Genomic DNA, 21,799 nt, shown 5'->3' with positions numbered 1-21,799 from the left:
CTGCATATTCTAAGGAGCATACAGTATATTTTCAGCATCTAGGCAAAATTTTTGTTGTCCTAAACAGATTAAAGGAGAAGGAAAGGTTAAAACTAAGTAAGCCTTACCAGAAAGGTCCATCTAAATATACCAGTAAACCCTCAAAGCAGTGCTGCTCTGAGTCCTCTGTCAAAAGAAACACTGCATTTCTTTCCTTCTATTGTGTACACATGGGCTTCTGTATCAGACTTCCTGTTTTCATCTTAAAAATCCTTGCCCCGGGCAAGAGCATGCTCAGTTTGCTCCTCTTCCTCTTCCTGATGTAATCTGGGCCCAGAGCTATAAGTGAGCAGGGAGTGATATCACACCAAGCTAATACTACAGCTGCTATCCTAAATAAACAGAGAGCTTCTAGAGCTTTTTTATGTAAAACATTCTACAGAATAAATATCTCTTTCAAGGTTTCTTTGTGTGTATCCCCAAAAACCAGATTAATCATATAATCACAGTAGGTTTACTGGTAGCAAGGTCATTATGGACTACACATAAATATTTAATTCTCATTAAAGAGAAGTTGTTCTACTGGTTTTGCACAAGTGGGCACATCTGGCTAGGTGTTTTTGTCCACTTATGAAAATCTCCAATATCACTGGTTTTATACAAAAAAAGTTGTGCTAATACAGATAATTATGCAATAACCTCCCCTTTCCAAAGGGGGTTGCCAACACATTATCTAAAAAATAACAAATCATTATCCCATTCAAATAAGGTCAGATGTTCATAGGAGTCTCCAACTGTTGATGTTTTGTAGAAACTGTAATGCAGCACAAAAAAAATTATATATGGCCACATTTTCACATACCTATGCTACTTACAAGTAAGCACCATTGGTTACATATAGCAGGGGATAAAATCCAAGCAAGTTAGTTGTTTTATTAACGATTAAAAATGTGCAAGGATTCATGAGGAAAAGTATTGTGATATATGCAAAGAACCCTACAGCTTGCATGGGAATTTCAGCTATATTAAAGATCATCCAAATTCAAACAATCTGATCTTAATGGATTGAGTTTCCAAGAAATTGGGCAGTCTTACTTATGTGGTATTGGTCTGAGCAATATACAGTAAGAGAGCCTTTTAAGAGAGGATGCTTAGCGCACAGCTAACTGCTGCATCAGCTTCCCTCACTGTGTAAAGGTTGTTAAACTCACAAAAAAATCTGATGAATATTGTGCAAAGCATTTCGGAATGACTTCCTGATTACCATAAAACATAGAACTTACAGACCTCCGCTCGTGCCAAAATCATGACATTAAAAGCCAAACAAAAACTCAGGGTGCTTCAGAAAGAACCTAAAATACTACACCATATTTTCATTTTCTGTTTTTTTGCTTTCTCCGTTTGCTTTAGGCGCTGATCCAACATTTTGTTATGTGACAAAAGCATCAGGCAAATACCTCTATGGCAAAATTATAAATAACACACAAAGACAATGGTATGTAAAGAAAAAAAAGGTTTAGTTTCTGGTGGCAGTAGTTCTATGGGCTACTTCTTAAAAAAGTGAGTTTTAGAACACATGGAAGTATCAGATCTTGAGAATAATAAACAATATGCATGACATTTTTATGGCATACCGATGGCTAAGAGATGCTTTTATCAAATGCTTTGATGGAAAATCAGAGAATTCTGGTACCTGAAAACAGGGGACACAGAGTTTACCTTTACGAACAGTCTAATTATTTAAGAGTGCTGTTTTTATTTTGAATATACAGGTATAGGATCCCTTATCCGGAAACCCGATATCCAGAAAGCTCCGAATTATGGAATGGCTGTCTGCCATAGACTCCATTTTATCCAATTTATCCAAATTTTTAAAAAAATTTTCGCTTTAATAATAAAATAGTAGCTTGTACTTGATCCCAACTAACATATAATTAATCCTTATTGGAAGCAAAACCAGCCTATTGGGTTTATTCAATGTTTAAATTAATTTCTAGGAGACTTGAGGTACTGTACGAAGACCCAAATTACAGAAAGATCCGTTATCTGGAAAACCCCAGGTCCCGAACATTCTGGATAACAGGTCCCATACTTGTACCTATAATATTGTTGCACTTTTCTATTAGAATTCCTATTAATTGTTGTATGCACAGATGCAGCTGAGAACAGTTTAGTTCCTCATTAAACTGTGGTAATTTAGCAGATAACTGCTGCCTCACAATTTCTTTGCACTTTGTCCCTACAAAAGGTATGAATTCTTTGAACGTAAAAAAAAAAAAAGTCTATTTTTGATTCCTCGTTATTTGAATGGCAGGTAAATATAAAAGAGCAGTCATTTGGAAACCAAATAGGCATTGTGTTCTAATCTCTGTTTCCAAACCTTACTGAGACAGGGATCAGAGGTTGGTTTAGGTACCTAATTTAAAAGATGTGCTTTTTAAAAAAAAACAAAAAAAAAACCTGTAATTAATCACTATGTAATGCATCTACATTCATTCAATAACACTATCTTCTTTTCCTTCTGCATCAGTGTAGAAACCTTCATTGTCCGTGACAAACAAAAGGAAAAGAGAACAAAAATGCAGCTTCCAAAAGGGGAAATATTTTAATAGAAGTAGCTAGGCAATCAATACATGTAAAAATACAAAGAACAAAGTGATGACTAAATAAGGGATTCACAAAATAATGCAGATGCTAAAATTCTGCCAGTATTTAAAGAGACAACATATATATAATGAAGTAGTAGTTTCCATTTTGAAAATCTTTATTAATTAATACGGAGGAACTGGGAAATGGGTGGAAGTGGACCTCCATTGCATTATTATGGTACCTGCGGTCTTGAAAGCCACGTTACATTAAATGATGATGTTATCATTGTATAGAATCAATACATTTCTATCTTTGACATCATCATCATTTAAAGGAATAGTTCAGTATGAAAATAAAAACTGGGTAAAGAGATAGGCTGTGCAAAATAAAAAATGTTTCTAATATAGTTAGTTAGCCAAAAATGTAATGTATAAAGGCTGGAGTGACTGGATGTCTAATAAAACAGCCAGAATCCAACTTCCTGCTTTTCAGCTCTATAACTCTGAGTTAGTCAGCAACTTGAAGGGGGGCCACATGGTACATTTCTGTTCAGTGAGTTTGCAATTGATCCTCAGCATTCAGCTCAGATTCAAAAGCAACAGATATGACCCATGTGCCCCCCCCCCCTCAAGTCTCTGATTGGTTACTGCCTGGTAACCAGGGTAACCAGTCAGTGTAAACCAAGAGAGCTGAAAAGCAGCAAGTAGTGTCCTGACTGACTGATGTTACACATCAAATCACTCCAGCCTTTATACATTTAGGGGCACATTTACAAAGCTCGAGTGAAGGATTCGAATAAAAAAAACTTCGAATTTCGAAGTGTTTTTTTGGCTACTTCGACCATCGAATGGGCTAGTTCGACCTTCGACTACGACTTCGAATCGAACGATTCGAACTAAAAATCGTTCAACTATTCGATCGTTCGATAATCGAAGTACTGTCTCTTTAAGAAAAACTTCGACCCCCTAGTTCGGCAGCTAAAAGCTACCGAACTCAATGTTAGCCTATGGGGAAGGTCCCCATAGGCTTGCCTATGTTTTTTGGATCAAAGGATATTCGTTCGATCGATGAATTAAAATCCTTCGAATCGTTCGATTCGAAGGATTTAATCGTTCGATCGAACGAATAATCGTTCGATCGAAGTATTAGCGCTAAATCGTTCGACTTCGATATTCGAAGTCGAACGATTTTAGTTCCTGGTCGAATATCGAGGGTTAATTAACCCTCGATATTCGACCCTTAGTAAATGTGCCCCTAAATTTTTGGCTAACTAACTATATTAGAAACATTTTTTATTTTGCACAGCCTATCTATTTACACAGTTTTTATTTTTACACTGAACAATTCCTTTAATGTAGCTCTTATTTGTAGTGCAGTAAAGTTGAATAAGTTGCCTGAAAATAACTGTATTAGTAATGAGCAGCTGTGGTCATATAACTTTTGCCACATTTGCACAAATATTTGCCACTCATTAAAGGTACTTGAATCCAACGCTGCCCCATGCACTTCAGTACAGTTGCTGTTGGCACTGTGGCCTTCATCCCGCTTTTTAAATTGCAAGTTTGACTATTAAAGGAACAGTAAGACCAAAAATGAAAGTGTTTAAGTAATAAAAATATAATGTACTTTTATGCTTTTGTGTTGCATTATGCTGCTGTATACTACCAATCCTTATTGAACATAAGCCCTTATCATATACAGTTTGTTGCACAATTCTTAATGTTCTCTATAAGACATATGACTTATTCATATTGTGACGTATTGGGCCACATCCCTTACCAAACCTGTCACCTGTTAATCATTCACCTATCCCCATATTATAATGCTGTAGAAAATGCAGCTGTGGCTGGTCTGTAAGTTCAAGATCCAACAGGTTTCGCTCCAGAAAGAAACAGCCCTACTGTATTAGGGTCAGTCCCACTTTTAACACATTTTTGAGGTTTTAATTTAGCTTGTAACTTTGAAGTGCATTTTCACTGTAATTATTTTTATTCCACAAAGCCACCTTTCAAAATGCAGGCAGTGTAAATTCAACTAGAAAAGATACATAAAGCACTAATTTGTTTGGTGGAAGAATATTTATCAAAAAATAATACATATATGTACCTTCTACATTTGTGCAGAATTTTTTCTCATTTCCACTTCTAAATGCATAGCATTCTCATCAGCATCATTACATTTCTTCCAAAGGCTTATACCATTGAAACCTTCTACCAATGTTTGAGTTACAGCCACATTATTACACAGACACACTAATGCATAATATACATTATAATGTATAAAGAGCACATTAGCCTATCAAACAATAAGCCCACAAAAAACATGGAAATATACAAACTCAGATAGTGGACAGACTAAGGGCTCTTACAGATGAGCGTTTTTAGCTGCACTCCCCTGCGTTCCGGTTTCATGCGCTCAGCCGCAGGGGAGCGCAGGAGTAGACGTACTGAATTCTTTTCAATGTGGCTACGCTCACATAGACGCATGTAATTCAGTGCGTCCACTCCTGCGAATGAACGCATGAAACCAAAACGCAGGGGAGTTCAGCTAAAAACGCTCGTCTGTAAGAGCCCTAAAAGTTCTGAACAGCTGTAATACTAACCACTGGTCCACCAAAACCAACAAACACTATATGTACGGTACTTTATTTTTCAAGCACAGCTGTCCAAAAGTGGATGTGTTTTTTGAAGTACATGTCCCCACTCTCACTCTCTTACATCAGATGTCACTTCCTATTATTTTTATAGATAGAAAACAAAGGAAAGGGACCGCTACTGCTCACCGCTACTCCTAACCAGGTGCTCTGTCAAACAGTGTCCCCACTGCAAACATCCAATGGACTCGAAACAAGCAGACGGCACTTCTGGAATAGGTTTTATTGGGGTTACTGCTGTAGAACCTTACGCGTTTCGGGAGTAAATCCCTTAATCATAGGTTAAGGGATTTACTCCCGAAACTCGTAAGGTTCTACAGCAGTAACCCCAATAAAACCTATTCCAGAAGTGCTGTCTGCTTTTCTATTATTTTTATACAAATATTTTTTTTTTTTTTTTTTTGCTGGGGTGTAATTGATACACTTCCAGCACAGGAATGATGCTAGTAAATACAGGCGTATGAAAAATTTTGGGAACCCCTCCCCCCTAATTTTTGGAGTTTTGTTTATCATTGGCTGAGCTTTCAAAGAAGCAACTTTATTTTAATATATAACATGCCTTATGGAAACAGTAATATTTCAGTAGCGACAAAGTTTATTGGATTAAAAGAAAATATGCAATATGCATCATAACAAAATTAGACAGGTGCATAAATTTGGGCACCCCAACAGAGATATTACATCAATACTTAGTTGAGCCTCCTTTTGCAAATGTAACAGCCTCTAGACTAGACTACTCTAGCCTGTGCTTAGGTTCTGCATACAACAAGCGACTCTGTTTGTGGCGTGAGTGCAGAAAGGGCTCTCATCACCCTGCCATACAGATGTTCTTTGTGCAAACTGGGCTGAATTGTAAAATGATGTACAGATACACCATCTGCAGCAATATGTTCTTACAGTTCTTTGGAGGTGATCTTTGGGTTGTCTGTAACCATTCTCACAATCCTCTGCATATGCCGCTCCTGTATTTTTCTTGGCCTGCCAGACCTGGGTTTTACAGCAACTGCCTGTGGCCTTCCATTTCCTGATTACATTCCTTAAAGTTGAAACTGACAGTTTAAACCTCTGAGATAGCTTTTTGTAGCCTTCCCCTAAACCATGATACTGAACAATCTTTGTTTTCAGATCTTTTGAGAGTTGCTTTGAGGCTCCCATGCTGTCACTCTTCAGAGTAGAGTCAAACAGAAGCACAACTTGCAATTGGCCACCTTAAATACCTTTTGTCCACAACTGCCTATGAAGTTCAAGGCTTAACAACCTAAGCCAACCAATTTGGTTTTGCTGGTTATCAATAATGAGCAGTTACGTTACATGCATTCAAATTAGCAAAATTACAAGGGTACCCACATTTTTGCACAGCCAGTTTTTCACATTTGATTTAATCTCATATAAGAGAATATGGCTTCACTAAAAATCTTTGTTCAGAAAACACCCCAGTACTCAGATTTTCCTGGGAAATGAAAGACATACCACTGTTATCTTTTTTGTTGAAAGTGGAATACATTATTATGCAGGCTGAGAGGGATTCCCAAACTTTTTAATTTGAGTGTAAATCAATGGAAACACTGTTTTAAAGACCTTCAGAGAGGCTAATTAGAAAAGGTTAAGTGCTAGAACATTTTAAATGGTAGTATGACTTTAAGGGCATTTTTACCAACTTGGAGAGCAACGGTGCAAGCGTACATGTGTGCAGGGTGATCATATTTACTGTATGTGCAAAATGTTCAGAGACCTTAATCAGTTTCTAAAATCGTAATCCTTTGCCTGCACATTACGCACTATGCAGCTCAATGTCGGTCCACATGTATTGCAGAAGAAGAAACTAGGAAAGCAGGATCCATCTCTGTTTTACAGCAATGTGACAGATTAATCACTTAAAATTTATCTGACAGTTTTCCTCCACTTACAGCATATAGACAGACTTGGAAAGGATCCGATGCTGCTGGAAGTCATGGGTGACTCTTGTAATACAGATCTCAAAAATGACAAGTTAGCATGAACAAATTAGTTTGACATGATGGAATTAAAACTTAGTAGGCAGCAGTGACAGTGGAGCCACATTGTTTGTCCCAATGAGAATTATTTCCATTTGCTACAAAATAATAAGCAACACATTTCCACATTGTAAATGTGTGTTACTGGTAAGGAAATATGACAGTAATCACTTCACTTTTTAGCACCAGAGGAGGCATCAAAGAGATAAATAGGTACTACCAGCATATCACTGTCTAATTTTTATTTAGCTTTAATTGCACTTTATTAAAGAGTGCCTATTACATAAGAGGTGTGGGTTAACAGACCAAGCACTCTGGGGATCCATTTTACTTACCGTAAATAGGTAATTTCCAAGATGTGATTAACCACCATTTAGGGGGGATTTTTAAGTTTTGGAATTTTGCTTCCAAGTATAACTATCAGTGAATCTAGTTTCACTGCATCCAGAGTTACTCTTTTCACCCATCTCTAGTAGTACCGGTACTCAGACTCACAGTTTTCAACCAGACAGCTTGTGTTATAACTGGACTGGAAGCAACACTACTCAGGGTGCTGCATCAGGTCAACTTTTATTTAATTTGGAAATAAATTGCACAGAGCATGGCACGGAAAGTAGTATATTTGTGTTTGCCAATGTTCAGAACTATTGAATCTACCCAGGATTCTACTTATGGTTGCCACCTATCCACTTTTAATCCCAACACCCCGGTTTTTTGAGGGGCTGTTCGGGTCAAAACTGCCAGCTTGGTTTTCCAAATTAGGAAAACTGGGCAGGATTCCCCAAGACTGACTCGATGATCAGTCAATCGTCAATCCCCACATTATAGCTTCAACATCATCGGACCACCCCTTGAACATCATTGGCCCGCCCTTTCATGTCACCAGTCCGTCCCTGTTACCTCATGGCTCTGCCCCGAGTTACCCTTAAGGAAAGGTGGCAACCCGAATTGCCTGAAGGAAAAGGAAGCCTCTCCAAACATGATGTCTTTTATTAATAGGCCACCCAGTCCCCTCCTGAATAACTATATTATTTTTGCTGAAGAATCCTTAAATTATATGCTATTTGTTTTTCTAAAATCTTGACCAGATACCAGACTGTAGCCACATCTTCCAATAATATCATTAAAATGGCCTCTGGACCTTTCAGTGCATGCACTAACAGGACAGAAGTCTGATCAAGTAGTGTGTGCAAGTCTCCATGGAGATAGTAAATCGCGTTATGAGGCGGAGTAATGAAGAGGGCAGACAAAGACCAGATGATGCACACATTATCATTCACATTGACCTTTTCGTATAGTTTATGCACATGCGATTAATTATCTGTTACTGTAATGAGTAAAATCCTTATGTCTGAGGCAGTAGACTTCCATGGATATTACACAATTAGGCATATTAACATTGAAGACAAATATCCCCTGTGATGTTGCCCTAACAATCAATCAGATCTTTGATATTGTTTTCTAACTTGTAGGTGACTCTTGATATCTAGTTTCTGCTTGTTTGCTATGGGCAACATTATGGTGATGTTTTTCTCCAATATTAATCAATACAACCCTATGTATTAGAAAAGTACCAGTTGATTTAAGCTATGCAGGGTCTACATACTCTCTGTAAAAATGGTTGAGCCTGTGCACTGCCCTATCTGGTTGCAAATAATCATTGTAGAGGTGCTCAATTCTGGGTGTACTTACTCAAACAGAGGTATAGCACATATAATCGAACAGGTGCAGAAAAAAAAATGTCTTGTGCTATATGTTTTCAGAGAGACAAAATGAGGAATAACATTGGTGTTTTCACATTTTGCATGTGCTGTAAAAGAGCAGACTTTTATTTAAAAAATTAGAATCCTAGTCTAGCAGCAGTTAGTAATTCATATGGGATTCACTGATATGGAACTTAGCTAGAACAAAATTCATTCCATTGAACAAATTGAATGGCCATATACAACCCTACATAGCTGCCTTCTAATTTAGATAATGAGCACCATACAGATAAAAAGGAATTAGTATCAGCTATTGCATATGTGAATAAGCCTGCTTTAGGCTATTACATTTGTTTGTTTTTTTTCATTTGTTCCATGTCTTACGTATTAAAACACTGCTGTCCAGCTCCCTTACAAATTATGGCTTAAGAAGTGTTTCATTGCTAGCATTATTACAATAAAGATTTTTATCCAGGACATCACTTCCATTCTATCACACTTGGGGGCACATTTACTTAGGGTCGAATATCGAGGGTTAATTAACCCTCGATATTCGGCTGTCGAAGTAAAATCCTTCGACTTCGAATATTGAAGTCGAAGGATTTACCGCTATTCGTTTGTTCGAACGATTGTAGGAACGATTAAATCCTTAGAAACGAACTAGTCGAAGGATTTTAATCCATCGATCGAACGATTTTCCTTCGACTAGAAATTTGTTAGAAAGCCTATGGAGACCTTCCCCATAGGCTAACATTGATGTTTGGTAGGTTTTACTTGGCGAAGTAGGGGGTCAAAGTTTTTTTTAAAGAGACAGTACTTCGACTATCGAATGGTCAAACGATTTTTAGTTTGAATCATTCGATTCGAAGTTGAAGGTCGAAGTAGCCAATTCGATGGTCGAAGTAGCAAAAAAAACCATTCTAAATTCGAAGTATTTTTTCTTCTATTCCTTCACTCAAGCTAAGTAAATGTGCCCCATCGTCTCACATTCATTATCTCACATTCTTCATACATACTAGCCATTCTATTTAATCAATTCTATCCAATATGCATACTTGCTCATCAACTCCACATATTGTTTCCATTCTATCTGGCATACTCACACCATTCTATTACCTGAATTTGAACCATTCTCTTGATCTTCAATAATTCCACATCTATCCTATGCATTTTAATGACTGATTTGCTAAGACATGCTCTTAGATTGGACTTCAACTATGCCAGCAATTGTCAAGATGAAAATTATATTGCATAAGCATAAGACATTGAGATGTGGCCTTTGCTTCACCATTGTTTGTTCTTGTTGGGGCACATTATTAAAATATCAATCATTTATAGTGATGACAAGTTTTTTTGGTAAAAGAGACACACTACCAGTTTAGGCTGAATGTTAGCTGACAAGAATTAAGCACACAGAATTGTAAAGGATTACCAATAAATAAAATGCTGTATTTAAAAAAAAAAAATTGTAAATAATTTTTGCAATATGTTATGTACAAATAAAATAATGATTTCTATTCTAGGAATATATACCTGCAATGAACACCAAGTGATTGAATATTCCAGTGCCAGAGGTAAATATAGAAGATGATTTAACCATGATGATGCCTTCACTGTTCGAATTTAAAAGATTTTTCAGGGCACTGGTGAGAAGATTGGCTCTAAAATATGAATAATCTGAAGTAGACTAATCTGAAGTCGACTAAGGTCAAAAAATTCACTTTCTTTCGTCTTCTATTTACATCATAAAGCTATGTCCTCCAAATCAGGTGTAATGAATAATACATGCATGATCTACATCTCAGAGACAGGGCAGCCCAGGTAAAATGCAATAAAATGATTGCAATAGGATTGAAAGCTTCTTCCACTGATATTGAACACTAGGTTAAACTATCCAAACAAAATGGTAGGGATCATTTATGAATGCTAAGCACAGCACTGGCACAAAAGAGGGTACAAATGTCCATATAAGTTACAAAGGTGCTATATTTGCAACAAAAGTTACCACTTTAGTGTGGTGCAATGTGCATGCAAGAATTCCAGAGCAACCTTGCACATTGTGCCCTTGTGTGCTACTAAGTTACTCCAACTGAAATGCATGAAAACAGTGACCCTGACATACAAGAAAACCTGTACTAACAGGCATGTGTAAGAAGAATTTCACTGGCACACAGGAGTTGAGGTACTGTAGCAGGGCAAGGCCTTGCAATTTTATTATGCGATTGTGCAATGTTTTGGGGACACGCCCCTTTGTAATGCTTGACAAAGGGGCGTGTCCCCAAAACGTTGCACAATCGCATAATAAAATTGCAAGGGCTTGCCCTGCTATCGCAACTCCTGTGTGGGAGTGAAATTCTTCTTACCCTTGTTGTGAGGTGGCCGATTCCTCGATCGCTGGGCACCAGGATAAGAATTTTTGGGTCTTTGTGGTGTGCGGCTTCTCCAAAGCTCTTCTGGACTAACAGGCATGTGCACAAGACTTGTAAGCCTATCAACATTACCCTCTGTCAGAAGCCCATTTGACTCTCTATGGTGCTTTATTAATAGAACATTATTGGTCTCTTGCAAATTATTTATTTGAACTAGCATATGAATTGTTTTCTAGGGTTCTAAAGAGAAAGTTTACTTTAACAAAACTTAGCATAAAAGATTCTGAAATAACATGGTTTGAGCTACACAGGCTCTTGTCAGGTGATAGATGTAGTTCCTGAAACATATTAATGTATAAGCTATAAAGAGGAAGTTTACCTTCAAAAAATAAAAGAAGATGCTGAAGTAAAGTACTATAACACTGCATGTTTTAAGATAATTACTTTGGAATCCTAAGTGTCGGTAACAATCCAGGTAATCCACACATACAAAGAACCCAAAACAAACTAATCCATAAATTAAATTATGTGTAATAAAGTGTGAATAAATGAAACAGGAACACATGACGAAAAGGAGGTGCAAAAGGGCATGGAAAGCCAAGAAACCTGTTTAAATGTATGTGTATTTCGAAAGCAGTCCTGCCCTGCAAATTAATATCAGCTGGTTTAGCCCTAATTAATGGCCTATAAAAAGGTTTCTCATTATCAAGGTATCGCACAAGAAGCATCTCATGATGGGTAAAAGCAAAGAGCTCTCTCAAGACCTTTGCAACCTTATTGTTGCAAAACATACGGATGGAATTTGTTACAGATGTATTTCTAAGCTTCTGAATGTTCCGAATGTATCAATACAGTGCAGCAACATTTGTGTGGAGGTCTACCTGTCACTGCGCTGTGAGTGTCAGTCATCATGTAGACTAAAGCTGGCTATACACAATAGGATTTTGTTGTTTTAAAGGTTGAAAAACAATTTATCTATGACCTGAATAAAAGCATTCCGTCTGCAGCCTCATATCGTTATGTTTAATATCCAGATTGCTATTGGTCATGAATCCATGCCCTTTTACTCTGGGTTTCCATTTTCTCTGTTCTGTTGAACAATTCTACATGCACTGGATCTTGACACTGAAACAATCTAGCTATGCGGTCTGTGTTCCTTGATGGCTCTGGCTCTGCTAACTGGGTTCAGCTGCAGTGCTTTAATCAGCAGCTTGAACTGTATTTTGGGCTCATAGAGACGGAACGCAGGGGAGTACAAGGAAAACCACTTGCACAAGCCCTTAGGTCCAGGCCACCAGGTTCAGGTGCTAGAGGAGCTGGGCTGCCAGAGCAGAAGGACCAAAGGGATCAGGAAGTACAGCAGTAAACCCAGCAGGATCATCATCATCATTAAAAGAAATACTACAACCGTAGCATAACAACGTGGATCAACAACAGCAGAAGGAGCATCCAGGAAGGCCACCAGTAGAAGCAACTTCAGGAGGAGGACTACCTTCTCACCAACTGAATGACAACCCCAAAGCAGCAGCTGGACCATCCAAAGTATGAGAGGGATGCCATAAACATCCACAAACATCAAGGTCAGAAAGGCCTCAGGCGATGAGGCTGGCAGCATGACTGCAGGATCAGGAAAAGGTGGCAAGATGAGGCAGAGCTGCACATAGGAACCTGATAAACACCCCAACTACAGCTGCAGGGTATGGGTCCTCAGGTGCCTATATCAACAGATCTTTGGTAAAGCCCTCCTTAATACTTGCCTTAAAATACCTCAGTCTGACCCACTGCCATTGCCTGTTTGTGTATTCACCTGGCAGGACAGGCTGTTGGTGTATCTGAATGATTTTTTTTATATCTGCATTTGCCTTGTTAGTTTATTTATTGTACTTACCTGCTTAATTATTGCCTTGTACTATGGTAAAGCTTTTTTCAGTCTGTGGGCATCAGCCCTGCCTCAGTCTTAGCTTTGTTTCCTACCTGGTCAAAACTATGATCAAGGGCATCTGAGACACTGTTGTGGTCCCTGCTTTTTACACTATGTACATGGAACACCTTTGTGACTTCTAATATGCTTCCATTTTACAAAATGGCAGCATTATTCTCTATATACATACACGAGTGTGACTATTTTTATCATTGTTTTGTTTAGTTAGTGGATGGGTACAGTGTAGTATTTCTGCTATGTTGTTTGTATTTTAGCTGTCATCGTTGAAGAAACAAACTTTTGTTTACTTATGGGGTTGACATCTTACACACGTGCAGTAAGAGCTCATGAAACACTGAATCTTTTCATTCACATCAAATGGCAAATTTAAAGGGGACGATGCCCTTTCAAAAAAACTTTTCAGTTCTACTGTTTTTTTTTTAAATAGTACACTAGACATATTAAAATTTTAACATTTCTTTAAATATGTTATTTTTTTGCTGTTATTCTAAGACTTACCTGAAAAGTTTGATTATTTACCTTCTCACAGAAGTAGGTCTTTAAAAAAGTTGATGTCGCTCTAAACTGATACATTTGATACATTAGTTGATACTTTTCTAACTACTAAGGATGTGAACGTTAATAAAGGTAGCCGTTACAATTGATGTATTGGTTGCTGACATTACTATGATGCTGCTGAAATGTATCAACAAATTAAAGTCATCATTGCTGGTATACGATTTGAAAATAATGGTAGCGAAAAAAAAGCCTCTAATCTTTTCCTGGCTGAATTTATTTTTTAAATCTGTTCACATAATTTACAGGTATAGATTAATGATAACGGAAAACAATGTATAATAGCTCATACAGATTCTAGATGCTGACTATCATATATGATTTACCTGAAAGAATACATTAACAAAACTACATTTAATATACTGCTGCCTATGGTGGACTGGGCCCAAACAATATTTGGTCTAGACTTACTCAGATCCCAACTGGGCTGAAAGGAACCTACATTGTATAAGACTGCTTCCATAGCCCAAGGCAGTAGTCACCTAACAGGCCTATACAGGTTTTCAATAGCTGGCCCAGGGTCCAAATAATAAGATGTGTCCAGTTTGGTATACTTCCTACATTGCTGATTGAATAAAATCATCTAGCTCTGCAGTGGACGATCTGAACATCTTAATCGAAAGAAAAAATACAGCATGATTAATATAGCTGATGTAATATAATTTTTAGGAATTATTTTAAAAATAGGAGTCATGATGTGAAAATAATTTAAATAAATGACATTCCAAAAAGAAAACATTGTTTTTTCATTTATTTTGAGTATAATCCGGCTTGTCAGTGTTTATGTTCACTGACCTTATTTAACATTCTCACTCTTTTCTACTCTATGTGACCTCTCCAATATAACAGTGTTACGTAAATCTAAGCATAAGAAAACTATAGATCTATATCTTGGTGATATACAGGGCAGTTGGGACCCCCAAAAGGGGGTTGTTCACCTTAAAAACACTTTTTTCAATTGGGTTGTTTTCAGATTGTTCACCAGAAACAAAGACAGTTGCTTTCCATCTTTTATTTTTTACCATTTTCCAATGTTTAAGATTAAAGTTTAATGTTCCTATGTCTGGTGTTTCAGTCTGGCAGCTCCATGATCCAGGACCATTCTCAACTGTTACAATTTGCTGCATTTAGTGGATACATTTATCAACAGTATCTGTGGAATATTAGCAACTATTGTATCAATTCTAACAGCTGCCTTTTTTCTGATCATGCATGCAACAAGGATGCTCCGGGCTATAATGTAAAGTTGGAGGGAGTCTTTCTTCATGCATTTACATGCTTTGTCGGATGAAGACGCAGCATGGAGTGTTCACACCCGTCATGTTGTGTCGGATAGGAAATTTTACGTGTAGTTAATGCATCAGATTTTTCCATCAATCTCATTATATTTTGACCCATGCAACACCATTCGACTTGTCGGATGCATTTTATCAATTCAACACCATTCTCCAAAAGCACTAGTGAAGTTTAGCCCTAAAGGTTAAGCATTCTGGTTTACAAAATTAATTGTCCCTGTCAGTCTTTTAGTATAAGAAATATTGTTAATATCTTTCCAGAAGGACACTTACTTTTTTTATGAAATATATGAAATATTTTCATAATATTTTTTAATCTACCAAGGCCATGCTTAAGAACGTCATTACATTATTTTTAATTGTTATATTATGTTCACAGAGTTTCAGTTTTCATCTCCTCAAATTTTACACTTGCAAATGAGCATAAACTGGAGATGAGAATTATTCATAGTAATTAACCTAGATTAACTTTGCAGTGTGGAATGTCAGCTATGTGCAGCCCATGAATAATATATCATAAAATAACATCATAAAACAGAGAAATGCCAGAAAGTACATTCCCTACATTAATTACACACTATTCACAGATAGACAGACAGACAGACAGATAGATAGAGTTGCCATACAGAAGAACATTTTCAGGAGGCCAGAAAAAAAACAAAGGCATGGAATCTGTGAAAATGTAAAATCAGGGAAATATTATACACACTATATATAGGAGGGACCACAAAAAAATGGCATAAAATGAGGGAAACTTCAGGTAATGTAAAACTGAAGTTTCACTGTATTTGCATCATGATTGGTTCATACAGACAGCCTTGTTCATTGCAGGAACAATCTTCCTCTACAGATGAAGTAATTAACAACATTGTTAAGCTGCATTTGGAATTAATTTGTTATTTACAGTAGAATATCCTTGAACAACAAGTTTGAAATTACATGAACACCATTCTTTTATAGCGATAAAATTTTAGACCAACTCTGCAATAATTTGCTACTTCACATTAATTAAGGTGGTGCTGGGCAATGTCGGCCTGGGGGATCAGGGGTCCACGGGGCTGCTGCCTCAGGGCTCCTCAAACCCCCCTCTGCAGCCCCAAAGCCCTGTCCCAAAGCCCCCCTGCCAGCCCATCAGGTGTACTTTTTTCTGCTTGTGGCCTGCGGCAAGGGCTTGGTAGGGAGATCAGCTTGCATGCAAGGAGCGGGTCTGGGCCAGGGCCCACCAGGTTTTTTTCCAGTGTCCAGTCTTTTGAGAACTTGGCCTTGGGGAATGCCACAGTGTACAAAAATCCCAACCCTTATTTTAACAGGGTTAAGGCTTTTCAATAATATTTCTTACAACAATTTAAGTTCAAAAATTATCCATAGATGGTTTCTGCTGAAGTCTGAGATGTGACTCCAAGCCCCAAACTATTCCAAAGTGATGCACAATAAATGAGCGAGTACATTGAACATACAGATTACATACAAAAATACAACCAATACAAGAGGTAAGGAGGAACCTTCTCAAACTGCCTTACATTATAATAAAGTTCCACCATATTTGCAATGTTTGGCACACATTTTACTTGTAACCCAAGTAATAATCCCTAAGATTTCTAAGGTGCAAATGGCACTTTTGAGAATAAACCATATTATGCTAAAGAGTGAACCAATAACTAGTGATGGGCGAATTTATTCGCCAGGCGCGAATTCGCAGCGAATTTGCGCGATTCGCCGCCAGCGAATAAATTCGCGAAACTCCCGCGAAAATTCGCGGAAAAAATTCGCCGGTGTCAAATTTTTTTTTACGAAAAACGGACGCCGGCGTCAAAAACGGGCGCCGGCGTCGGAAAAACGGGCGCCGGCGTCAAAAACGGGCGCCGGCGTCAAAAACGAGACGCTGTCGCCGTTTCGCGAATTTCGCGCGAAATTCGCGAATTTTTCGGCGAAGCGAAACGGCGCAAATTCGCCCATCACTACGCAATAACTTCTTTCTTCAATTACAAATTAAAAAATACTGAAAAGCTACCCAGTAAGCCAAGACATGAAGGCAGTAATTGCCAAGAACTGGAACTGAACCTAAAGTGTAGATAGGACCTTTACTCAAAGGCAAAGTGCGATAACTGGAAGATAAGGTATAGAGCACAGCCAAATGAGAATTTACAATTTAGTGTGGTAAAAAAAAACAGAAAAAGCCTTTTTCATCTAGTATTCCAATTTTTAACTGATTCAGCAAAATTAGCAATTTTACGTTACTCCTCTTTTCAATGTTACTCGATAGATGTCATAAGCTTAACTGTTTGGAATCAATGTGCCATCTGCAATATGACATACTGTATCATGTACAGGTTTGGAACCTGTTATCTAAAATGATCAGGACCTGGGGTGTTCCGGATAACGGATCTTTTAGTAATTTGGATACCTTAAGTCTACTAGAAAATCATGTAAACATTAAATAAACTCAATAAGCTGCTTTTGTTTCCAATAAGGATTACTTATATCTTAGTTTGGATCATGTATACCAATCTGTTTTCTTCTTACAGACAAAAAGGAAATCATTTTAAAAAATTTGGACTATTTAGATATCGGAGATGAACTTTCCGTAATTCAGCTCCTTATGGACAACGGATACCATACCCATACTGAAAAATTGACAAGCAGCAAGGATGAAATTAAAGTTGATAATAGGATAAGCACCTTAACCATTTTCAGAGGTAAGGACTCCTATAAATAAAAACAAAATGCCCAACTATATATCATTCACATGTAGTATCAAGGGACTATAAATCCACGTATTTAACAATTGCTTGTGTGACAAATGAAATGTTCCTGCTTGGAAGGAATTTACTACACTGTCCTAATTTACTAAATGTCCAACGACAGAGAAGCACAGACAGGACATGCTAACAATAACATTGTCACAGGTGCCTTGGGGGGGCGGGTAGCAAAACAGATGAACTTTTAACCAAGGTAGTAACCCATTGTAACAAATCAGATTTAGCAGATTTTTTCCTATGAGTCCTATTAAAATGTATATCTGTTTTGTGAATTCTTCTGGCATTGTTATTACATTAAGCTCACCAGTAAATGTTGTGATGTTCTTTATACCATGAATGCTATGGATATTTTAGGAATTCATTTGTACAATCAATTAAAGGACAAGTTCACCTATAGATGACATTTTTGTATGATGTAAACATATAAATAATTAACTTTTTGTTCAGCAATGCTCTTCAGCAGCTATCCTGTTGCTAGGGTCCAGGTTACCATAGCCACCAGGCATTAAATGAGTAACAGAAATATTAATGACAGAGTGCTTTAACATAAAGATAAGTAATAAAAAGCAATAGTAACAAAATTGTATTATTGCAATTTCTTTTTCTTTGGCTGCTGCAGTCTGTGACCCCCATATGAAAGATGGGAAGTGGCAGAAGATAAAGACAAACAATTCAAAAACTACAGGAAACTTAAAATGAAGACAAAGTGACAGTTGCTAAGAACATGCTTTCTTCAAATGTACTTAAGATGTACTGTAAAAAAAAAAAAGTCCAGCAATATGTGGACACACACGTATTCCACAGTAGGAGTGATAAACAACGAGAGCTTTCACTTATACTGTTTATAGTATGTGCGGGGTTTGGAGTGCACTTGTTTCATATTTAAAATGCCTAGTTGCATTCAGGCCACAATAAAGATACCTCTTTATACTTATCCTGAGTGCCGGCTGGAACATTTTTCTTTTGAAATTCTTTCAGAATATACTCATTATCCTGCTCACTCTCCCTTCCAAGGGGCAAATTCACTAACCGGCGAAAAATTCGCCAGTGCTGGCTTTGTGCACAGTGCAACACTTCGCCAGGCGTAAATTCACCTGGACAACGCTAATTCACGAAGATCCGAAGTTGCGCACAGTGTACCGAACACTGGTGAAATTATGCTCAGCAGTTCAAAGTTACACTAGCATTGGCTAATGCAGTTAAAGTACAATGGCCGTATAGGCTGCAGCAAATACATTACAATACACAAGGCCAGGGAACCTTAATAAAATTATATAAAGTTGTTATAATGCCCTACACATGTGCCCACAGTATAGTTTAGGTGCCATATGTTAGCAAATGTAGGGGGAAGGAGGGTACCCCAAAAAATTTTTTAAATCTTATTCAGTCTATCACCCTTTAAATAGGAAAAAACGCCAGCGTTTTTTGGGAAAAATTTGCAACTTTTTTTTGAGGAACTCCTATCTACTCTATTGCACTTCGCCTGGTCTGAGGTGGCAAAGGCAAGTCTGGCGATAGAGGTAACGGTCAGTTAAATCAAAAACTTTGTGAATTTGCGTAGTTACGCTCTTTCGCTAGACCGAAAATTTGCCTATCTCCTTGGCAAAATTACGCCAGCTACCATTAGTAATTTTCTCCAGCGTCAACCACTTCACCCTTTAGTAAATTTCCCCCAAGTCTCAATCATTCTATCGCATCAATAAAATATTTACAAACTGGAAACAAAACCCCTGCAAGGTGACACATTAAGTGTAAATGCACTACACAATAAGGCAAATCACAAGTGTCATGCATCGTGATGGGATCTTACTTTTTCTTTGGCTTTGATGAATCTCTGGGCAGCCTGCTGAATTAGGTCTCTCACGCTCATCTTTCCATCTTTACAAGGAACCACAATTCCAGTCTTCCCAAAGCAAACGGTTACTTTCATTTTATTCCTTTCTGATTTGCAAAAAAATGAAACGTCAAAGGGTTAAGAATAAAAGAGAGGGAGGCTGCCAAATCCCTGCACACAAAGTGTCAGTCTGTTCTGCTGCTGCTGTTGTTTCCTGGGAGCAACAGGTGCAATGGTTATAGTTTACGCTCAGCATGCTCCATGATTATGTTTTTACTCCATGAAGGAAAGCAAGTGCAACTGTTTCATTAATTAGCTTCAGTCCTTAATTAAGAAGGCACCGAATGCAGGTGGATGGCCACCTGGGTCCCAAATTCTTACAAAGTTTATGAAAAGTTTTTGTAAACAACTGGAAAAGAAAAAAATCTAAAAAAGAAATGAAGCTTTTCTTTTTATTATCCAGGTAGTTTCCCAAGAGAGCAGTAGGAAGGGGAGTGTGACTAAAGGGAGGGGAGAGGTGGAATGAGGAAGCCACAGGCAGGTCTCTCAGGATGGGCTGGATTGTCCTGCTCTGTTTAACTATTTCCGGGGCTGAATGGGACTGCTGCGACGGTGCAGGGGTTAAGAAGCTTTTATAAGGTCCCGGTTAGACGTGTGACTCAGGGTCGGGATTCCCAGGCAGGCATTGCAGTAGGGAAGGAGCAGCAGAAGTTTGTGTGTCACTATAGGGAGGAGGGATAGACTCATGTGTAATAAGTGCGGGGAGAGGAGGGTGCAGCCGATACAATGCCTGTATGGGAACGTGGGCCCCTCCCTCACAGAGCTGTGCTAATGGAGCCGATACAAGAGATACAGACAAGGCTGACAGCTGTGTGTGGAGGGAAAATACAAACTGACGACAAAACTCGTAGAGAACGAATGGCTGCGAGGAATAGAGAATGGCAATGTGGGAAATGACTAAAACCACCGACGTAACATCGAAGAGGAATGTGGGGATATATATAAAGCGTGACTTGTTTCAATGGCGGAGTTGAGAAGCCAGCAAGTTAAACATAGGAAGATTATGAATGAATCATGGCGACTTTACATCATGGCTTTAGAAAGGAAGTGAATGTGGTTTCACAGTTTCAATATGTTGTTACCTTTGTAAAAAAAACGAGCATTATATATGGGTGGTGCTTATACCATTCCCTATACACCTGGCATTGCCTAATTCTAGTCCAGGACCTCCATTAGAAATCACGGGCTGTACAACAAAATGTTTGGGGGCCCTGAGCCCTGGCCCACAAGCCCCACCCTAGATCCCGCCCACTCCACAACAGTTAAAAGACCACACAGAGCTCAGCGCTAAAAAAGGTAACCCCCCCAACACACACAAGTTATAAACAACCATTGGTGTCCCGGGCCCCCCTATAAGTTAAAAAAATAAATAAATTGGTGCCCGGGCCCCCTTTACAAGTTAAAAAAAAATTGGGGCCCCAAATAATATTTTTTTAAAAAAAGCACCAGCGCCCCCTTTACAAGTTAAAAAAAATTGGGGCCCCAAAGAATATTTTTTAAAAAAAATATTGGTGGCATGAGCCTACAGAGTGTTAAAATAATAAATTGGTGGCCAGGGCATTAAAAAAAAAACAAAAGAAAAACACATTGGTGTTCAGAGGAATTGAACTCGTGGCTTCAGAACTACAACTTTGCATCCTTTTGTGACTTTGGGTCTTTTCTTGGCTTCAGGACTTCAATTTCGGCTATTTTCGGAACTTCGGCTGTTTTCATGACTTCGATCTTTTCGGCGCTTCGGGACTTTGGCTTCAGCTATTTCCATAATCATTTATAAAAATTTGGATAAAATGGAGTGGATGGGAGATGGCCTTTCCATAATTCAGAGCTTTCCGGATATCAGATCCCATACCTGTATCCATAATATATATATATAGATATATATATCTATCTATCTATCTATATATATATATATATATATATATATATATATATATATATATATATATATATATATATATATATATATATATATATATATAAACACAAAATAAGGTCTCTCGTACACCTTCAAAAAAGTAGAGAACCAGGTGCTGCTGCCATGTCAATTATTCAGATATACGTTGAAAA

The 21,799-nt window shown here is 37.9% G+C and overlaps 1 protein-coding gene across 2 annotated transcripts in view; it reads right to left on the bottom strand.

Annotated features, from left to right (window-relative positions):
* The window catches only part of LOC108703061 (partitioning defective 3 homolog B), a 407,382-nt gene extending 386,364 nt beyond the window's left edge, over positions 1-21,018 (bottom strand). Inside the window, exon 1 of one of the 2 annotated variants that reach the window (XM_041579184.1) lies at positions 19,649-21,018. In XM_041579184.1, the coding sequence (XP_041435118.1) occupies positions 19,649-19,768 (120 nt within the window). In that variant the 5' untranslated portion in view covers positions 19,769-21,018. The remainder of the gene's footprint in view (positions 1-19,648) is intronic. The other variant, XM_018239010.2, reaches the window with a different exon arrangement.
* Between the last annotated feature and the right edge of the window lie 781 nt (positions 21,019-21,799).

The sequence above is a fragment of the Xenopus laevis genome, chromosome 9_10S (genome assembly GCF_017654675.1).
Source record: "Xenopus laevis strain J_2021 chromosome 9_10S, Xenopus_laevis_v10.1, whole genome shotgun sequence".
Lineage (NCBI taxonomy): Eukaryota > Metazoa > Chordata > Amphibia > Anura > Pipidae > Xenopus > Xenopus laevis.
The sequence above is the reverse complement of the archived record's forward strand: the minus strand, read 5'-3'. Positions and strand labels throughout refer to the sequence as shown.